The sequence below is a fragment of the Nerophis lumbriciformis genome, linkage group LG28 (genome assembly GCF_033978685.3).
Source record: "Nerophis lumbriciformis linkage group LG28, RoL_Nlum_v2.1, whole genome shotgun sequence".
Taxonomy (NCBI): domain Eukaryota; kingdom Metazoa; phylum Chordata; class Actinopteri; order Syngnathiformes; family Syngnathidae; genus Nerophis; species Nerophis lumbriciformis.
The window spans coordinates 15,349,482-15,371,828 of NC_084575.2; the positions used below are offsets into that span (position 1 = coordinate 15,349,482).

A 22,347-nucleotide genomic window follows, 5' to 3' on the forward strand; every position below is an offset into this window, starting at 1 on the left:
GATGTCCAAGAAAAAAACTTAACAAAAGTCATGGGAGGGCGGGAGGGGGACATGGCGGTGGGTCGCCAGCCCAAGTGGCCCCGAATCCACCGAGGCAAAGTCAAGTGGCGGCGGCAAGTGGCGGCGGCGAGTGGAACGCCGCTGCAGCAGGCGAGGCGGGCGCCCAGGGATTGGCCACATTCGTGGCCGACTGGGAGGTGGGCGCACTTGGCGTGGCGGGCGACCAGGTAGCGGCCATATCCGTGGCCGACGAGGAGGCAGGCGCGTCGTCATCGTGGCAGGTGTGGCTTGGCGTGGTGAGTCAGGCGGCGAAGCTCGGCGTGGCGCGTCAGGCGGCGAAGCTCGGCGTGGCGCGTCAGGCGGCGAAGCTCGGCGTGGGTCTTGGTATAGGTCTTGGTCTTGGCGTGGGTCTTGGTCTTGGCATGGCAGGTCTTGGTCTTGGCATGGCGGGTCTTGGTCTTGGCATGGCGGGTCTTGGTCTTGGTCTAGGTCTTGGCATGGCGGGTCTTGGTCTTGGCATGGCGGGTCTTGGTCTTGGTCTTGGCATGGCGGGTCTTGGTCTTGGTCTTGGCATGGCGGGTCTTGGTCTTGGTGTGGGTCTTGGTATAGGTCTTGGTCTTGGCGTGGGTCTTGGTCTTGGCATGGCGGGTCTTGGTCTTGGCATGGCGGGTCTAGGTCTTGGCATGGCGGGTCTTGGTCTTGGTCTAGGTCTTGGCATGGCGGGTCTTGGTCTTGGTCTTGGCATGGCGGGTCTTGGTCTTGGTCTTGGCATGGCGGGTCTTGGTCTTGGTCTTGGCATGGCGGGTCTTGGTCTTGGTCTTCGCATGGCGGGTCTTGGTCTTGGCGTGGAGGGTCTTGGTCTTGGACTTGTTGAGCTGGTACCGGAGCTTGGCGTCGTGGAGCTGGTACCGGAGCTTGGCGTCGTGGAGCTGGTACCGGAGCTTGGCGTCGTTGAGCTGGTACCGGAGCTTGGCGTCGTGGAGCTGGTACCGGAGCTTGGCGTCGTGGAGCTGGTACCGGAGCTTGGCGTCGTGGAGCTGGTACCGGAGCTTGGCGTCGTGGAGCTACTGGTGCAGGTGGAGGTGGTCTAGCTGGGGGTTGCTGCTTGGCATGGTAAAAGACTGGTGGTGGCGGCCGTGAGGGAGGCTGTGGCTTGACATGGTTAAGCTGAGTCACCCCACCAACACAGCTCCCGACCCCAGCCCCCCCCTCAAGGGGCGGATACCAGACGCGCTCCCTGCGGTCTGGAACTCTCTGTAGGGGTGGGCGGAGGAGGGCAGAAACTTCCCCATTAAATTGTCCAAATTGTCTATTCCCTACCCCCACTTTAGACTGGGTCTGAAAAAATCTAAATTTAGAGACAATTTTCTCAAAAGGATTTTTCTTTGAAACAAAGTCCATAGTGGGCGGCTGACAGAGGGTGTAAATAGACTCCAAAAAAAAAACTTGGTTTCTGACGTCATCACCAGTGGGCGGGATGACGTCATCAGCACGGGTCTCCTGCGGCGGGAAGGAAGAATGGGCTGGTTGAGGAATCTTGTTGTCCGTGGGAGGGTTTTGGGGGAACGACGCATCATGCTGGCGAGAAAAAGCCTTTCTGGTTGGCTTCCAGCTTTGCCAGCGCGTCTCCATCACCTCCTCGTGGCCGGTCTGCGGAAGAACGTCGGCTGCCTGCATTCTGTCACGTGGGGGTCGCAGCTTGCTGCGGGGTTGTTCTTCCAACGCAAGATAGACGGCTCCGGACAACAGCGTGAAGGTAGGCTAGGATTTATTTAACATAAATCACGCTCTACCGCGAACATAAACAATACAACAACAACAACAAAAAAAAGAGGCAAGCGTGCCTAAAACGCAAGTGAGGCTAATCTTAAACAAAAACTAGGACATGGACATGGGAACTTACTTTGTCAAAACGAGACCTGAACCGGAGTGACATAACGACAATGCAGGCAGGACGAGTGATGAACAAGGTATGCTTAAATAACAGTGACATGATTGGTGACAGGTGTGTGTGAGTCAAAACGTGAAACAGGTGCGTGACGTGACAGGTGAAAACTAATGGTTGCTATGGTGACCAGACAAGGGAGTGAAAAAGACAGAAACTAAACAAAACATGACTTAAAACAAAACATGATAATACAGACATGACACAGTTACACTCATCTGAACAGGTCAGCCACCTGTTTAAAGCCCGATCACAGTTCAAATCTTGAAATGAAGGGCCTTTAATGGCCAAAACATTAACCTGGACAACATTTTAACAGCTGGTTGGCACAGATTTTATTCTTTTCATTGCATTCACATGCTGCAGTGGACAGTGGACAATTTAGCTTCAGTCCATGTGTGTTTATTGACAACAGGGTTATAACCTGGACACGTTAGCTCATCGGTATGGCAACAGGTGACTGTTACTACGTGCGTCTGCCCGGCCCCCGAGTCAAACAGCGGCGGTGTTAATGAAGCAGCGTCAGGCTGCTCACCGCCAGTGAAACGCTCGGTGAAATCGCGGATTAACGTTAAATATATGACGAACCGCGAGCGATGCAGCTATAACCTATCTACCTATAACCTATATTACCCTCCTATTTTGATCCCGTCCGTCCGTCCGTCTTCGTCTTCGTCTTCGTCTTCTTCTTCTTCTTCTTCTTTTTCTTCTTCCGGCCCACCAGGTGAATTAAGTGCTATTGGCGGGGTTACAATGCATAGTAGGCTACCGCCACCTACTGCACCGGAGTTGTAACTACAAGCAACATTCACAGACAGAGTCCCATTGCTTTTATGAGCGGTCGAGCGAGTCAAAAGCCGAAAAATCCATTTGTGGCGGACGTAATTCTTTCGTGGCGGGCCGTTACAAATAAATGAATGTGTGGGAAACACTGCCTTTTATTAATATCTCAATATTTTTGGGCCATGTCACGATACATGATATATATCTCGACATTTTGCCTTAAAAACAAATCAGCAGCGTCGTACAAAAAAGCTTTTATCAATTACGCCAAATAGCGAAAGTGAAACCGCTTCTATCAGGACATGATCTTGAGAAATTAATCCACGCCTTTATCTCGACTCGTTTTGACTACTGTAATGCCCTGTATGTAGGCATTAGCCAGGCCTCCCTCGCCCGCCTGCAGCTCGTGCAGAACTCTGCTGCTCGTCTGCTAACACAGACCCGCAGACGTGAGCACATCACCCCTATTTTAGCGTCCCTTCACTGGCTCCCTGTGCGTTATCGAATACATTTTAAACTCCTTTTATTTGTTTTTAAATGTCTAAACAACCTCGCGCCAACCTATCTCTCAGACCTCCTTCAGCCTTACTGCCCCACCCGATCCTTAAGATCAGCCGATCAGCTGCTACTGACGGTCCCTGACACAAGGCTGAAGCTTAGAGGTGACAGAGCTTTCGCCGTTGCTGCTCCCAAGCTCTGGAACGACCTACCCCTGAGTGTTAGACAAGCCTCCTCTCTTCCTGTTTTTAAATCTCTCTTAAAAACATACTTTTATTCCATGGCTTTTAACACTGAGTGATATCCATCCTGCAATGGCGCCCCATAATACACCTGCTGTGAACCTGTTTTTATGTTTTTATTTATTCTATTTTATTTATTTATTTTTTATCGTGTTCTGTTTGTGTTGTGTTGTGTTTGCTCGGTACGCGTTTTATCTTTTAACCTGTCCATTGTACAGCACTTTGGCTACCCCTGTGGTAAATTTTAAATGTGCTTTATAAATAAAGTTGATTTGATTTGATTTGATTTAGCCTTGAATGAACACTTGATGCATATAATCACAGCAGTATGATGATTCTATGTGTCTACATTAAAACATTCTTGTTCATACTACATTAATATATGCTTATTTTAAACTTTCATGCAGAGAGGGAAATCACAACTAAGTCAATTTACCAAAACTGTAGTTATTAAACAGTTATTAAGCAGTGGCACAAACATTCATGTCATTTCCAAAACAGGAAGTGCAAGATTGTCAGAGACATTTTAAAACAAGCTATTAGTGCACTTTTGTGCATGATGTCACTAAGATGACATATCAAAACAACACTAAATTAAAGTGCACTTTTTGTACAGAACGCTACTACAATAGTTTAAAACAAATAAAGTGCATGAAGTCATGAGCTGCATAATAGGAAATCAAATAGTGTATGTCCTTCGCTATGCGGTAGGTTCCTGCGGACGTTATCTCCTTCTGTTGACTATTTTTTTTCATACGGTGTTGATGTGGAAATGGTTGCTTCTGCATTTTGTGGGTGTGGCACTCTCGCGAGTGACTTTTCAAATGATGCTACATTAGCAGTGGTGCTACTTTATGTAGCAACGCTTTTGCCGCATAATTGTTCAACATCTTCCCGCTTGAAGCCAAACCACCGCCAGACGATGGACTCCGTGCTGTTTTTCTTGGGAATTAATTCTTCTTTCGTTTGTTACCAGATTCGCACCTTCTCTCTCTCGTATTACCACCCGCACCGCACCGTTAGCATCACAGCTAACGTTACCAAGTCGCTACCTGTCTGCTCCGCGGGAGCGTGTGACGTTGCACACGTGACGTGTGTAAGAAGGTGCGCTTGTTTTAAGTCTCTGTGAGAAGGAGAGACAAGAAAGAGTGGGAAATGCATGCAGTGTAATGCCCGCAGCTAAAAGCAACTGCGTGAGAACGTATACTCGAATATCACGATATAGTCATTTTCTATATCGCACAGAGACAAACCCGCGATATATCGAGTATATCGATATATCGCCCAGCCCTAATGGGAAGTCTTTAACAATGTAGCAACGCTACAATATGAAGCAGTTGATTACTGTTCCAGCTAAGCAAATGAATATGTCAACGTAGGGCTGGGCGATATTGGCTTTTATTAATATCTCAATATTTTTAGGCCATATCGCGATATACGATGTATATCTCGATATTTTGCCTTAGCCTTGAATGAACACTTGATGCATATAATAGTGTGCATTAAAGGAGTCATATTATTATTATTTTTCTAAATTGAAAACACTTCCTTGTTGTCTACATAACATGTAATGGTGGTTCTCTGGTCAAAATGTTGCATAGATGATGTTTATGGGGCCAAGTCCTTCGCTATGTAATAAGTTACTGCGGACGTTATCTCCTTGTGTTTGTGACTATATTTTTCATATGGTGTTGATCTGTAAATGGAAGACGTCAGGCTCATTTGTCAGTGCAGGTTCTTTCGGCATTTTTTTTGGGTGTGGCACCGGCCGGAGATGTTAACGTGCGGAGTTTCAAGCACTCTTCATTCTCTCGCGGGTGACTTTTTAAATGAAAGAACAAATTAGTAGTGCTGCTACCAATGTTCCCTCTAATTGTTCATGTGTGTGAGCAAACACAAAAACTCCCTGAGCATTTAGTGGAGCACATATGAGCAACATCACACGTGGCAATACGAGCAGCACACCTGTCTCAAACAACTCTTTTATAATAACACTCAAATGAGAGGAGTCATTTTCATGAGATTATTTTGTAATATTAGTGATTTGGCCCACTTGTAATGAAAATAAAAGAAATCTTGTTTTTCACAAGCTATGGATTAGTATTGTACAATATGTCTGGGTGGGGGTCCTGCTTTGGAAATCATTTGTACCCCTTTCAGAGATCACATTTAGTTCCCCTTAAACATCCTCATGTTGCACAATGAAATGTAAGCATAAGATGAAGTGTGCATTCTTGTAACTTTCTCTAGTAACAGCATTCCATGATTAATATAAATAAATTAACATTAATAATAAATGGCAGTAGAATAAGCACACGTATGACTGAAGAGTCATAGTGTAACTTTGTGTGGTTTGAGTTGTCCGACTTTTTGTGTGGCCAAAAACGCACCAGTGGCTTAGTGGTATGCGTGTTGGTGACAGATGACAAGTTGGTTTTGGCCTGGTTTGTACGGCAGAAAATGACTAGTTTTTCGAGATATAAGTTTTTACTCATGTTTTTGGTGTGGTTATGGCCCAATATAAACAGTTTTGCTCAATAAAGTGATCGATATAATCCCTGTCCTCGAAGCATCTCGATAGACGTTACAATAATTGAACGGTGTTGACGAACACCGTTAGGGCCGCTTGTTGTCACTGTCACTCAGAGTTGCATTGCAAAATTATACAGAATAAATGTGTTTATTTTTGTTTACAATTCAGACGGGATTTGATTTGGTGCGCGGCATATATTTGCTGTGCGCAGAGGACACTTGAGCAGTGCGCAATTGCGCAGGCGCGCATCTTCGAGGGAACGTTGGCTGCTACCTTTTGTAGCAACGCTTCTGCTGCATACTTTGCATATTACTGTTGTCTGCTGAATATCTTCCCGCTTGAAGCCAAACTACCGCCAGATGATGGACCCCGTGCTGTATTTTTGGGCATTAATTGTTCTTCCTCCATTTGTGATCAGTTTTGCACCTTCTCTTGTATTGTCACTCGCACCGCTCCGCTTGTACCACCTGCCTCAGCTAACGTTAGCCATGCTGCTACCTCTCTGCCGGGCGAGGGCGTATGACGTTACACGCGTGACAGTATGTGACGTATGCGCGGCTCCACTTCGACGTTATCTTTTCCCCGTCATTTTTGTTGTACCGGTTTAGCGTGCAAGGACGGCAGTCGAAGAAGATGGAGCTAACTGTTTTAATGACATTTAGACTTTACTTAAATCAACAACGGAGCAGCATCTCCTCACTCGTGCAACAACAACGACGGAAATGTGTCCCGTAAAAAAACGTATGACCGGAAAGCTCTAATAAGTAAAGTTTTGTGTGTGAATTATGTAAACCCACTACACCGGTAGTTTTTAGCGCTTCCATAGCGAGTCTACTGACATATATAAGTTGGAACTTTACGCTACTTTATATTAGAAATGGCAACAGCGAAGGATGAATGCCCCATAACAAAAGAATAGAGAAAAAGAAGAAGCTTATCGACTACGGTGTCGACACGGACTACAATGGCAGATGTGCGCAAATTTTCAGGACTTATGCAGATCCCAAATACACATCAGCAGGTACCAGACAGTAAGAAAAGTTAGTTTTGCATAATATTGCGAAACAAACCGCCAGGTAATATGCCTGCTAATAGTTTTCATTTTGCGGTTCTTATACACACATCATAATAATACCCGTAGGTTGAAGCACAGTACGTCTGACTACGGTAGTCGTAATGCTTCGACAATCCACCAAGCAATGCGGCTTCATAGTTTACCAAAGTCGTACTAAAACATTTTGTCCGATTTATGAGTGCCGTGTGTAATGTTTTATATTCTCAATAGAACATTTAAAGTTTGGTGTTGTTTACTGCCGTCATATTGCAGTCTACACATATCTCTCATGTGTGATCGCCGTCTACTGGTCACACTTATTACACCATTTACCCAATAAAATTGCTTTGAGGTCGGAAAGCACAACCAGAATTATTCCGTACATTAGGCACACAGGGTTGTAAGGCGCACTGTCGATTTTTGAGAAAATGAAAGGATTTTAAGTGCGCCTTATAGTCCAAAATTATTCCATAAAACCGTTTAACTATTTTTTTTAATTGTGTTCTGATTAAAAAAACGTATCCTCCAGTTTTAGGATATTATAACTTAGGCATATTTTCAAAGGATCTGCAATTTTACAGCACGTTTTAAACAGATAACATTTTTAAATAACTACTGGGTTTATTATATTGATCAACTAATTAAGAATTGGATGTTTATATAAATAGTGCAGCTTAAGTGCAGTTTACCTTTAATAATTGTGATTAAAGGTACAGTGTGATGGTTGACAGACAGAACCTTTTAAATGGCTATTGTCTACGGCTAGTACACAAAGTCAGAATACTGGATGCTACTACAGAAACATAAATAAATGAAGATATATAGTGTAAATATATATTCACACATTATTACTGACTTTATATAATAACCATATGCAGTCGGACGTGGGCATTAATTTTTTTCCCAAGTGGCATTAAAAATGGCATTAAAAACTATTACATTAGATTTGATGATACCTGCAGAAACCCTGAATTATATGCTTCCAATTTTTGGCAACAAGTTGAAGAAGACCCTTTTCACCCTGGGCGCCGAGGCTTCCAAAGTGAGGAAGATGTGTTGACATTCAGGCTATTGAGTCCTGGAGTGCAGTGGCCGCATTTGCTTGTGTTGCAGCTCATTAAGTAAAATTTAAACAGTTAGTTTTCATATGCAAAATCAGATCGCATATTTGCGTAATATTGTTTTATTTTTTGGAAATCTTTTTTTGTTGTGTAGTACTATCTGACCGTATGACAAAGTGTGTGTATTTGTTATACCTCCCATTCATTTGTGTTCCAGTTCATTGCCACTGAGCCAGTCCAATCTTACAGAAAGTGGAGGGTTAGTTGAGGACAGTCGGCAACATGCCGTACCCTTCAGAGGCCTCCTGCTCTGCTTTTTCAACCCTGTTTCCCTTTTCTTCCTGACTTTATAAGACTTAAGTTCACTCCTTCCTGTTCTTAACACTGAAAATCTAACACTTTACAGTCAATCCATTGAGTTGCTGTTATTGTTAAGACTTAATCAAACCGGCTTTATTTGTTTTTAATCATTTTCTCAAACTAAAAGTATGGCCCTAAACAGCTGAATTGCATGTGCTCAACAGATAAAGAACAGGGCGTGAGTTATCAACTCACAAGACATCTTCTCTCTGCATGCCTTTTAGTCCAGATTTTCTGTCTACAGAAAATTGGATGCATTTTGCAAGATTTTATCATGTGTTGTCAACTATGATTTGATCAATATACAGTGATAAATGATGAAACCCCAATTCTTACTTAGTGCACCCAATCAACTCTGACTAATTGACTGTAATTGCGTCAAATGGCTCTTAGCACATACTGAATCTTGCACACCATATGAGCAAAAGTACTAGGACAATAAACATGGTGAGCAGCAAAGTGTTCCAGTGGTTAGTTAGCAAGAAGATTCCTAATGGGTAGGTGGATGTGGAATTGTTCCCTCCTTGGTGTGTGAGTTTTTTTTCTGGTCAGAGGTCACTAACTAGTTTATTCCAAATGTGATAGGGTTGCCCAAGTTATTCTACGTCAATATCATCCAAGCATACCTCTATAAATGTTGCATTGTGCACTGGGGAAGAGTATAAAGTATACTGGTCCTTAATGTCTTGGTAACGCAACACTGCTCGACTCGCTACTGGTGCTTTTCCATTGTCAAAAGCATATGACCCAAGCCATGCCGAGTCAAAATAACATGGATCACGTTGACTGCTCATGAGTCTTGCTGCCCTCAGTCTCCTCTCGAATAAAATTCAGGGGACCCTGGTGTCCTTTGCTGTTGTTGGTTAAACTTGTTTCGTTGCAACTAAACTTTTGCACAAAATGGCTGTAAAGTTGTACCTGACAATATATATTTCCCATCATTGTAAATGACATTTGTGGGACCCCATATGGGTTGTGCTCAAAATGACTTGACAAATATGTGAGCATATATACATACATGTGACATGGGTGTCTTCAAATAGTGTCATTGTTTCAAATAAGTTTTAATAAGTGACACCTGAGCACATCCTGATGGGTAGGAACTAGGGTTGCATGATATAGACGATATTTATATATAAATGATATCAATTTGGCCGACAATAGAACTGTCAATATTATCGTTATATTATGAAAATGCATGTTGATGACACATTCTAACCTTGTCCCGCAAATTTAACAGCGGCAAGTGAACGAACACATCCTTAACGTACTGTAACATTCTCACTAGCTGCTAATGTCCCTTCACAGTGCAAAGCCACTTCTAAGTCCATGGTGGCAAATAAACAACGTTTCTTAAAAATATCATTATCATTTGAGGATGAGGATTAGCTAAACATGCTACACTACACACTGTCGCAGGATATGCTAACCGCAAACCACAAGCAAGAGCTCTTTAATGTAAACAAATGTTGGCAGATAGATACAAATATAGACAGTAATGACGCACCAAGTATAATAACAGTATATGGTCTATTTAACTGTGGTTAAATCACTATTTTTTATTATCAAAAACATATTTTGACCTGTTTACAAACTCAGGAGTTAAGTCCCTGGACACAGGAGAACTTTAAGGGCAAAAACCAAGGAAATTACAACATTGGAGCCAATAGAAATAAATCATTTTAAGATTCAATGTGATTGCATTCAGCCCCCCGCAATCCCGAGACGGACAAGCGGTAGAAAATGGATGGATGAATATTGTTACTCCGTCTTCCTGTTTTTTTCTGATTATAATTGTAAACAAATGTAATCATTTATCTACATAGCCAACAGCATCATTGAAATGTAAAATAATTCACTGCGTAGTTTGTATTTATATAGTCAAAGCTAGGGCTGGGCGATATATCAAGTTTGTAAGATATATCGATATATTTTAAAACAAGATATGAATTAAGAAAATATCGTAATATCGATATAATTTATTTCACGTTAAAATGACCAAACGCCATTTATTTGTTTTGTTCCTTGTTCTACACCGCTCCTCACTCCCTCTCATGGGCTACTAAACCCCTCCCCTTCCTCCTTCCAAGACGTGCTTGCATGTATAAGAATATCCATGATTGGTTGTTTTTTTACTATGATACAACATTTGTATTATAATCCTTAAATAAAGTAACAGTGAAACTCAATGGAATAATCACTGAATGGAGAACTGGGGGTGGGATTAAATGAATTATCTTCTTCCCACTCCCTTTCAGGCAAAACTGGACAATCATGCTTACATACTGTACATTACCTTTTGCACTATATTAATTTATATTATTATGTGTTGTCAACGTTGTACTTTTTTTTTATGTCATTGCCTGAAATAAATAAATAAATGAAAAATGAAAATGAATGAAATGAGTCACGATTGGTTGAGATTAGGCCAATCAGAGGCAAGATAGGGTGGGTCATCGAACCAGGAAGGGAAATCACAACAGACATCCCAAATGACGGCGAGAGAGTTGTAGAAGAGAAGAGCGATTTATATATTAAAAAACTAGTGGAAGATGGCAGAGGGATTCTCTTCTTTAGATTTTTCTTTTAGCAATGTAGACCACGTCCAGGAAACCCACATTTGGTCTGGATATATCATTCATTTGAGTTGTTTACCATGTAAGCCCAAATCAAAACTGTTCTCGAGTTGCCAAGCCGAGCATATTTCGCACGAGAAATGCTGACAAAAATGTATTATTTGCACAGCTATGTTATTTATTTTACGTAGAAATAATATTTTTGTATTTTATTTATGTTATGTAATTCTGTGCTACTTAAACTGTTTATTTTCTGTGCTGTTTATACCCGTCTTAATTGACTTACCGGGTTAATAAAAGTGCCACTGACTGTTTACAGTACAGTTATCATTCACTTCAATTTCAGTGAATGACGCTAAAAAATTGAATATCTTTGTATGTATACTTTCACCAGAAAATATATTGAGATATATATCGAATATCGAGTTTAAGTAAAAATATATCGAGATATACTTTTTCGTCCATATCGCCCAGCCCTAGTCAAAGCAATCTTTTGTTATGTCTCTGATGGTCACCATAACCACAAGAACCAAAGCATATATCATTCAAACTAGGGCTGCAACTAACAACTAATTTGATAATTGATTAATCTGTCGATTATTACTTCGATTAATCAATTAATAATCAGATAAAAGAGACAAACTACATTTCTATCCTTTCCAGTATTTTATTTGGGGAAAAAACAGCATACTGGCACCATACTTATTTTGATTATTGTTTCTCAGCTGTTTGTAAATGCTGCAATTTATAAATAAAGGTTTATAAAAAATAAAAAGTAGCCTCTGCGCATAGCATAGATCCAACGAATCGATGACTAAATTAATCGCCAACTATTTTTATAATCATTTTTAATCGATTTAATCGATTAGTTGTTGCAGCCCTAATTCAAACACATGAAAACATTACTAACAACACAAAATTGCTGTGGAAAGTTATTGTTATCTGTTAGATCTGAGAGTTCCTGCTAGTGACAACTACAATCTCTATGATGTGAGCACATAGCATTCTCTCCCTTTACCCACAATCCCACGCCGCTAAACGAGCTGAAAGAACCATAGTTGCCCCTGAGCGCACGTGGGCACCCAACAGTCGAATTAGAGAAAGTATGAAAATTGGGACATCACAAGTGAAAATAGAAGAAACCAAATTATTTCAGAAATCTGTTTAATATACCTGTAATGCATGGGTCCATCACATTGACAGACTTCCACAATTCTATTATGCTATTGTCTTATAACAACTAATACCTCAGTGCCACAGTCTACCTGATTTTGACGCGCCAGTGCTTCACAAAGAAGGCCTCCAATCCTGCGAGCCATTTTAAACGCAGCATGTGCGCACTGTGTTGTCAAAGCCGTAGCAATCAAAGCCGAGCAGAAATCTGGGGTTGGTATGTGAAACACAGGAACTTGATTGTAAAAGCAGTCGGTTGACAGAGGAGCCATTGTGTGGCGTCAGAGATGTGGAGAGAGGGACGGACGCGAGTGGGAGGGCTTCTCTTGAAGGCGAAACATGAATGAGTTGGAAAAGAGTAGCATCGCCTGCTGGGAAAGAATGTCAAGCAGCTGTATGTGTGTCATGGCTGACTTTTAAGTGTGTGTGTGGCCTCAACAGGGTTTTAGGGCTTTTGTAGAGGCGCTGAGGTAAGTGGGAGGTCACACAAGCGCTGCCTTTAGACCTTTGAACTGATGCATGCTGTCCCCGACGGGGCAAACATAATACATGAACACACTGCTTTTGTTTTTCTTTGTCGTACCTCAAACAAAGACAGTTATCAGATGCTGTCTATTTGTTGGGGATCATCTTTTTCCACTTAACTTTAGGGCTGCAACTAACTACTATATCGATAGTTGACTAGTCATCAACAATCTTAGTCGAATAATCAAATTATGAAACATACACCTTTTCAGTGGCACTAATTCAGCTTGAGATATTTTTAGGCATGTGCTAAGTAGGGATCTAACAATATGGCAATTTCATATAATAGTTATGGTGACCAAAATGATCACATTTATCATTATTATCGCTGTATTGTTGATTGTGCGTAAAAAGTACTTATACACACACTGAAATCTTTTGAACAATCTTTTAAATAATGAAATAAATAAAAACCCAGTATTTTGCATGTTTTGTGTTCCTTATGCTTCACTGATGCAGATTTAGTATTTTATTTGTTTTAATGGCTAAGCTTTTATTGTTTTAGATATTGGTTTGTACTGTAACACTTTAAAATGCATTTAAATGAGAAATGTATGACAAATGCAATCTATTATTATTCATTATTTCTGGCGGACGTTGTGGCATTCTACTCCGTTCAGCGGTCCTTGAACGCACCGTAAAACCACTTCTTCTAATATAGAATATTCCTTCTATTCCAAGAGAGCACAGTTTGTAGGGTCAATGTGCACAATTAAGTAGCTTAATTGCTTAGACAGCAATGTGTTTGTATAATTATAGATTGGGGTATGTTGTTTCTTTATGGATAAAGACGTTAATGTGTCTTGTTTTCATGTTAGCATTTCAGGTAGTGTGCTGGCACCAGTCATTACGTGAGTTTATCAAAGTGCAGTTATCAATCATGTTTTTTTTTAATAATTTTCATTTAAAACGGTAATACTAACCATTGGAAGTTTTACCCTGGTTATTAATTATATCCTTTATTGTTACATCCCCAGTGCCAACTAACAATAAAGATGGCAACTTTGTTCAGAAATATTTATTCATACCGTAAATGTGCTGTTCATTACGCTGTTACATGAATACTAATAACTCTATTAAAGTTTTGTCCATTTTATAGAAAGGACAGGCAAAGTGCTAATAAAAAAACAGTAATCAATGTGTATGTAAACAGAGGACAGTCAAAATAGCAGCAATAAATACAAACAAAACAACACTAAAGTTTTATTTTTTTGATGATGATGTGTTAAGAAAGCCGCACATATGTATATAGACAAAATTAGCTGGCAGACTTTGACTAAAAGCTTTTTTTTTACTCAACATCATCTCACTGTAGTTAGTTAGCTATTAGCTCGCTTCAGGAATCCATCAGGAATACAAAACACATTAATGTCTTACAAACAACACCCGTTTTGCCTTTAACAATAAACACTCCAAAACCTTTACAAATTAAAACAGATAAAGAAAACATATTTTAAAACTCAAATAATAGTAGAACAATATTTATAATGTTTGTTCTGCTCAGGAAAATATATTATATAGGTGTGTTGCTAATTTTTTATACATTTATTTATTTTAAATAACACTTTGTTAAAATATTTCAAGGTATTAGTTATTTTTTAGCACATTTGACAATTTCGTGATAATTTATGATAAACGTGATATTTTGGTCACAATAACTGTGATATGATTTTATTTTATTTTTTAACATGTCTAATTCACATAAACTTGCTGCAATGCCTCCATGTTTCTTTTGTGTTCTAACATTAGGGAAAGTCTGTATTGTTTATTATTGTTGTTTGGCACAGTTTATTCCCAACAAGCTTAACGTTTTATTGAAGTACATCACAGATTAACACTCGGACATGGCCGAGAAGGAGTATGAAGAAGCGGAGCAAATTTACTGTTTTTGGCCAAATTGCAAGATTTTGTGCCATTCCGTCGTCCCCTTGCGACAGACCCATGAGAGTATTACACAAACATGCCATACTGAGGTGTCACGAGTCACATCCAAATCATCCCTCTCCCAAAATGAGGCGGGCATGTAAGACCCAGCGGTGCAATGTGATGTGAGGGTGGAAAAAAAACCAGAGGGATGTGGTGGGAAGGAAGGCCAACTAGAGGGGTGAAGCATCAGGTTACAATCCGCCCAGACGCCATGTCGCCCAAACAGAGGAAAGACCAAGCCTCCTGTTTCGGCTAAATACATCAGTGAGGGAAAATCTATTATCCTGTAGTGTGGATGCACTCTTTCTTAGCCTCCTTATTTCTTAATGTTATGATTTCATTGTGAGAAATATGAACGATGCTTGTCAGTGTACTGTGTCATTTTTAACTACTAAATTTCCATTATATATGCGGCGGTAGGAGCGTGGTCAATGACATCATATATATGACGTCATGAGAATTTAGATTTGCAATGATGCATATATTTTCTTTAAAAAGGCTAAACAAATGTTTTATGAATATTTAAAAAATATGTGTTATTAGTTATTAATAATAACATATTGTTTCTTATATTATCAGAATCAGCTTTATTGGCCAGGTATGTTTAACACATAAGGAATTTGACTTGGTAGACTGTGCTCTTTTTCTTTAATGTAATTTCAATTGTTGCTACTTATTGTAAAATGTAACACAGACTACACTATATTTTGCCCTCCTTGAATGTTGCAATTTAGTTTGCCAAATATACACCGTAAACAGACCTTTGCATTAAAAATGAAAAAATAACTTGAGGTAGAGCTGGGTTATATGATCGTGATCGTGATCGTTGATCACGTTTACTTTGAGTTTGATCACGACGATCAGCTGTTAGCATAGTTTTTAGACATCGGCCCTACCTTGGCTAAACGAATACCAAAAGTTTAAGTTGATAATGAAATTGGAGAATCTATAATAGATGATATGAACAGTATTTTTCTTGATAAAGTAGACAAGATTGAAATATTACAAACTGTGAAGCAGTGTCTCAATAAGACATCAAACAATTATGTAGACATGAATATGACATTTATAAAGAGTATCATAGATTTATGTATTGGACCATTTATATACATTTGTAATTTATCATTCATAAAAGTGATTTTTCCAGACCATATGAAAATTGCTAAAGTCATATCACTTTACAAAGGTGAAAACAAACATGAGCACTCAAATTACAGACCAATATCACTGCTGCCACAGTTCTCAAAGATCTTAAGATAAATTGTTTGCTTTCAGGTTGAATACATTTATTAATAGATATATTTGAAGTAAAAGTCAATATGGGTTTCATCCCAATCACTCAACAAAAACAGCAACAATTGATTTGGTAGAAGACATTTCAACTGCAATAGATATTTCAACAATATTTAGTAAATATTTTTGTAGACCTTCAAAAAGCGTTTGATACGCTCGATCATAAGTGATTATTGGACAAACTGTACAAAGATGAAATAAGAGGAGTGCCTCATGAGTGGGTCAAAAGTTACTTGAAGGACAGAAAACAGTTTGTGGAAGTTAACAATTGGAAGTATGCCTTACATAATATTAGTTGTGGAGTACCACAAGGATCAATCCATGGACTGTTTATTTGCTTTACAAATTAATAGAACTGAACATTTTAAAGTGAATCGAAAAAAGAAAAAAAGATTTATTTAAGAAGGTAGCTAAGGTAATGTACAAACTGTAATTTAGTCATTCGAACCCCCGAACAAAATATGAATGAGATGAAAGAGAATGAAGCAGGTATATTAAAGGCAGATAATAAAAAGTACACAAAATGTTTCAAGCTGCATTTGTGCACTCCAAACTGATTCGCAATAACTCTGTATTCCGCACAACTGGCGAGTTTGTCCAGAACAATAGCAACCTTTATCTAAACAGTATCTGCCGGGGTACAAACTCCTTCGGATTTAAAACTCTTTCCGTCAATCTACAGAGCCTTATGAATGGGCTCCGAGACATTCAAAAGTTTCCATGATTCTCCGTTCGAAAATGTATTTGAAAAAACGTTCCTGCCTTTCTTTCTTTGCTTCGGACCTGCATCTGCTCTGTTACATTCATGGTAGTAAGGTCATGTTCGTAGCGCAATCCAAGATTATTTTTTTACGTACATATTTGTAATCTGCGTCAATATTACAGTGGACATCACATACAATACGGGAGGCACACGGCATATGACCAAAAGTCGCATTAAAGAGAGCGCATAGACTTGGACTTCACATGTAGGTGTTAAAATACAAAAAAAAAAAAACTATTTGAGAAATCAGACTACCGGTAATTTAGTGCATGGAAACATAGTGAATGTACCAATAAAATAGAGTTTACATGTAAAAGTAATTTCCAAGTAAAATAAGGATGCATCAGTTATTTCAACACTCATGGACCAACAAGAGTACTAGAAGTTATCAAGTTATCGTCAACTTACCAATGATGAATTTTTAATCGGTGGTCACGTCCACAACTGGCTGCAGTAGCCCTTTAAAAACAAGCACAGTTGAAGAACAAAGGGCTGTACACCACAAAGAAATAGAGGCAAAGGACAGACTAAAAAATAACATTTAAAACAGAAATAAAAATACACATTGAAAAAGCAAATGCAAATTACCCTAAGAACAATTTGTTAGATAAAAAACAGTTTAAAAATTTAAAAAAAGTTAAAAGCTAAAAACAGTTTAAAGTCTCATGCTGGGTTAAAAGCCAGTGAATAAAAATGGGTTTTAATTAGTCATCATATTTGCAAAATAAACATAAATCCCCTGACACGTAGAAGTCATTTGGGAAATGTTTGGCTCTGTATTTTAGAGTTAGTTTGGTACTTTGAGGTGGCGGTGTGTCCTGGAGGCCAGCACAGAAAAGGCCCGCAGGGGCTGTGCCCCTTGGCTGGCACAGCTGCATGTATGTGAGTGTTTGTCAAGTACACTGTAAATATGTTTCCCGTTTTCCTCTCGGCATCTCAGTCACATTACGACAATTTACGCAACATTCCGCATTTAGATTCTGTTTTTAGCAAACATTGATTCCATCCGATCAAACGTAAATCTATGATTCAGTGTACTTCCTCGTACCCGGAAGAGGGGCGGTAAAAGGTCGACTCCGATTGGCTATTTTGCCGTGTCTTTTTTTATGCTTTGCAGCGGCACCTGAATGAATGTTTCAGTGTATAGGTGTGGCAGCATGTGTTTTACCGTGGCGGTGCGCCACCATCAATTACATTCAGGGGAATGCCTGAACCAAGAAATTACCTGTTCTATCTAATTGCTATTGTGTTGATTTAAAAAGGTCACTTGAGAGTTCAGTCTGATGGTGACAATACCTACGAGCAAAGCTGTCTCTAAGGCCATGACTGCACAAACACAAATATTTTTAGAGGCATATTTCTCTATGCTTTTTGCCCTGCTTTTCCTCCACAAGCATTGGTTTTGTCCGTAAAAACCAAGCGTTTGGCAAACTCCGGATAGGGTTTTTAAAAACTTCAGTGTTTGTGTAAAAAGTGTGTATTTTTCAAAATATACATGTTTGTGTTGACATAGTCTTAGTGAAATGTGTGTGTCAAACACAAATACATCAAACAAATTGTCACTTGTCAAAAAACAGAAAAATCCTCCTCCATGAGGAAGGGTGGGGATAGACATATTGTCCGTGACGTAAAGACTGATGGTATGTGCTTGTAGTGTGAAGAAGTGTGCAACGCATGTGGAAGGAGCAGATTCCTTTTCATCTGTCACTGACAGGAGGTTTTTTTTGTTCTCCTCAAAGGTATGGCAAGATTGTGTCAACCAAAGCCATCTTGGATAAAACCACCAACAAATGTAAAGGTGAGTGAGTTGACAAAGTGCATTTACTTTGATGCTTTACTTTCTCAGCTTCTGGCAAGTTTCAGCATTTTGCACATTACAGACACTTCAAGTCAAGGGAGGATCGTCATTTTAAGGAATTGAAAGAATGTGAACATAGCCTAGTGACTTTCAAACAGCAGCTCTTAAGTTACATAAACAGATGCAAAGTAATTGATGCGCTAAATTTGCTGTTTGGGGAACCTTACTCTATCTATTTTTTAGGAGTCTAGCTAAAATATGATAATCCAATCCAATATCTCATAAAAGTCTCTTACATTTCTGCTACCATTTCTGCTACCATTTTTATTACCGGTATATCTTCCTGTCGGCTTATTTTATGGCAGTCAAACGGTTTTATTTATTTCATTTTTATTTCAATAACATTATAATATAAATTATTACATACAAAACAAACATATGTCAAGATTACAGTATCCCATAAAGGACAATGTCACAATGGTGACAACCAACTGTCACTAGCAGCCAAATACGTAAGGAAAGTATTATTCAACACATTAAAAAAGTGATAGATCTTCTTTATTTACATCAAATACACCAATTCACAATACTGTTAATTGAAAATTTTTATTTTTGTGTTAGGCCACAGATTTAGATTTTCAGTAAGTTTCAGTAATTTGAAAAATATATACAAATTTACTTGTTGGAATTACGTTAGGGTTTTCATTCTAAATCTACACCTTGTGCATGTTCATGTTATTGTTCACTAAAACCTTGAAATCTCACACCACATGATGTTGCAGAAGCTCCGTCGCAAAAATTGCGAGCACAGGAAGTCGCATAGTCTTTGCGCATGCATGGACTGATCGTGTAGTGACCATCACTACTTTCAGCTTTGTATTGGAGAAAGCAACCACTCAGAGCCAAGTTGTGTAAGTACTGTAGGTTGCTCCGTCACGCCAATGTTCCTCTCAGCCAGGAACTTTTGGATGCTCTAAGCATTGTGAGCAGCCACAAAATGGTCTGCCACAAGTCTCGCCTCTTCTTGCGCGCTTATTGAAACAAACACCGCAAACTTTCTTTGTCCATGTGTCTGTTAATCCTCAGGCCCTGTGGCAATAACTCGATGTCCCTCACATCGAAGAATGCGATCAACGTCCTGGAACTTTTCTGACAGACCTCATACTTTCACAAAAATGGTTGCTGAAATGTGAAACCTGTACTCACGTTTGAGAGACACTGCCACCTTTTTTCAAGTTTAGTTTTTTTAAGTTAAGCCCGTTTAGACTTTTAGCCTACATTGAAGTAGCTTAATGGACAGCATAACCTCATCTCATGCTAACTACATAAGCTATAACATTCTTAGGTTCAATTATTTGTAAGTGATTAATGAGTCCCATCTCCAGAATAAGTAAACATGTTTGGTTTAGATTTGTTGCATCTCTGGCTGCAGTCTTGATGCTATTGAGCTGCAACCATACTTGAAGTATGAAGAAGAATATGGAAGTGATCTGTTAATATATTTGTGTGTTTTTGACAGGCTATGGCTTTGTGGACTTTGACAGTCCGTCAGCAGCTCAGAAAGCTGTTACAGCTCTGAAATCGAGTGGCGTCCAGGCACAGATGGCCAAAGTAAGATTTCATTTGCTTTTTATTTAAAAAAAACAAAACAATTCCACCACCACTTTAAAACATACTTTACGAATGTTGGGACTGTATCTTCAAAATGTACACGCTAACACCAGTGTGGTATTTTACGGTAGCACACGCCCCTTGCTGCCATGTCAAAGGTGCAGGATTGGTTGTCTTCATTTGCATCCTCACAACCTCCTCTCTCGTTTCCCCGCTTTGCTCGTGTACGTTGCTAACCTGCTGCTGTTGTTGTGCTTGTTCAGAGCTCTTTGTGCGGGCGTCTGCAGTCAAAGCAGCTCTTGTCGGCCCATTAAGCTGATCCCCCTGGCTCTCGGGCTCCCCATTGAGCGAGCCCAGAGGAGGGTGCCACTACACGCACTGTCAATAGGGCACATACAATGGCTTGGCATTGTCCATCGTCTGGGCCCAAGGCCTGGGGCTGGCACCCGCACTTAATGCACTTCACCCCGCAGTCCCTCCCCTCACTGTGAGTCCGCTGCAATGTAACACCAGGGTATCCCTCCGCTCTGCCCCAGAAAACTGTAACCGATCCATCACTGCAACCAAACCCTGACTTCACTGCACCTTCAGCACGCTATGTTGTGCATCTCGATACCAGACGAGTGCAACAGGACACCACGTTGTGACTCACCCAGACTGCCTGCACTCAGTCAGTGGTGTCAATAACCACAATGAAAGCCTAAATATACCCAGCTGGCGCCGAGCGAAGGGGTTACTTCAGGTCATAAGAACAGGTTGTAATGAATACGAGTATACTGGAGACAGGTGTGTATTCTTTCAAATCATATCCAGGCAACGGGATTTACCAAAAGTTGACTATAAGACAGAAAATAATTGAGAACCACTGGGTTAAGTTTCGGTTAGTTGGAAACACTAAATTGTCCATTGCTATGAATGTGAGTGTAAATGGTTGTTTATAATATGTGACCAGTCCAGGGTGTACCCCGCCTTACACCTGGCGTTAGCTGAGGAACAGATGACTAGATGTGGATTCCTTAGGGTTTTTTGTAAGAAATGTTGTCATTATTGGGTATTGTTTACGGAATTTTAAGGGGGGAAAAATAATGACATTTTTCAATAGATCTCTAACAGAAAAATATTTAAAAACTCTGTGAATCCTTACAGATGCATTTTAAACTTCACTGTGGCTTGTTGTGTCGGATAATAGACCACACCTTAGACTAAATGTCCTGCACTCAGTCCCCTAATGGCTTTCCGTTGCCTCTCGGGTGAGACACGTGCTTAGACCCACGGCAACAATGGCACAATTAAAAATGAAAGCCTACTTACTTCCTTGCTCCTCCCTGCTCTAACTCAGGCCACAAGTGACTCGACACACACACACACACACGCACACACACACACAAATAAGCCAACCACAAAGCGACACACCCTAGCAGACACTCGCACTCACCTGTCACTCCTACACAAACCCGCATTCACACGAAAATTGGAACGGCGCCAACCGCATTGTCTGCATCAGGTTCAATATTTGTGCGCCTGACATTCGCTCAGCCCATGAGTAAATATAATATGAAAATAGAAGTGATCTTTGTTTGTTATGCTCCTCACACAGCCTTCAAAAAAATGAAACTTTGCCAATGACCTCCAGCAGTCTGCCACCGCGCGTTAGGTAATCTGCTTATAGCCGCGCCCGCAATGTGAAGAGAATCACCGGGAGAAAATATGCCTGTTCTCTGCCAGGTGTCTCTCGGCAGAGATCAGACGCTTCCCTTATCAGCATTATAGGTCACAATAACTGATAACACGTTTTGTTTTTTTTGTCACCGTTTGAAAGCTAACACTTAGCCCATGCATTGCCACGAGTATTGTTCCTAAACCGGTAAAACTGCTAAAACATTACACTCACCCAGCAGCATAGAAATGTAAATAACATTTGAATGCCACCAAATGTCTGCTTGACTTTGATAGCAAGATCATCCATGTAAACCTTGTAGCTGTTATATTGAGTCAACACACCTCTGACTGGCTGTGTCCACATAATAGGTTGTCGACAAAACCGAAACTGAAACAAACTTTTGACGTCGGCCAGAAACATGAAAGTGGGCGCTAATAAATAATTTTTGGACTTACAAAGGTTTACATCATTTTCCTCCAGTGTGGGTGCGCGCAATATTTTCTTCTTACTTTATATTGTATACTTTATATAAGATTTCCAGTTAAT

At 40.2% G+C, this 22,347-nt stretch overlaps 1 protein-coding gene across 4 annotated transcripts in view; it reads left to right on the forward strand.

The window, feature by feature from the left end:
• Positions 1-22,347, forward strand: part of LOC133570889 (RNA-binding motif, single-stranded-interacting protein 2-like) — a 110,157-nt gene that overhangs the window by 64,689 nt on the left and 23,121 nt on the right. For all 4 annotated transcript variants that reach the window (XM_061923682.1, XM_061923683.1, XM_061923681.2 and 1 more), the window contains exons 3-4: positions 18,472-18,530; positions 20,050-20,141. In XM_061923682.1, the coding sequence (XP_061779666.1) occupies positions 18,472-18,530; positions 20,050-20,141 (151 nt within the window). The remainder of the gene's footprint in view (positions 1-18,471; positions 18,531-20,049; positions 20,142-22,347) is intronic.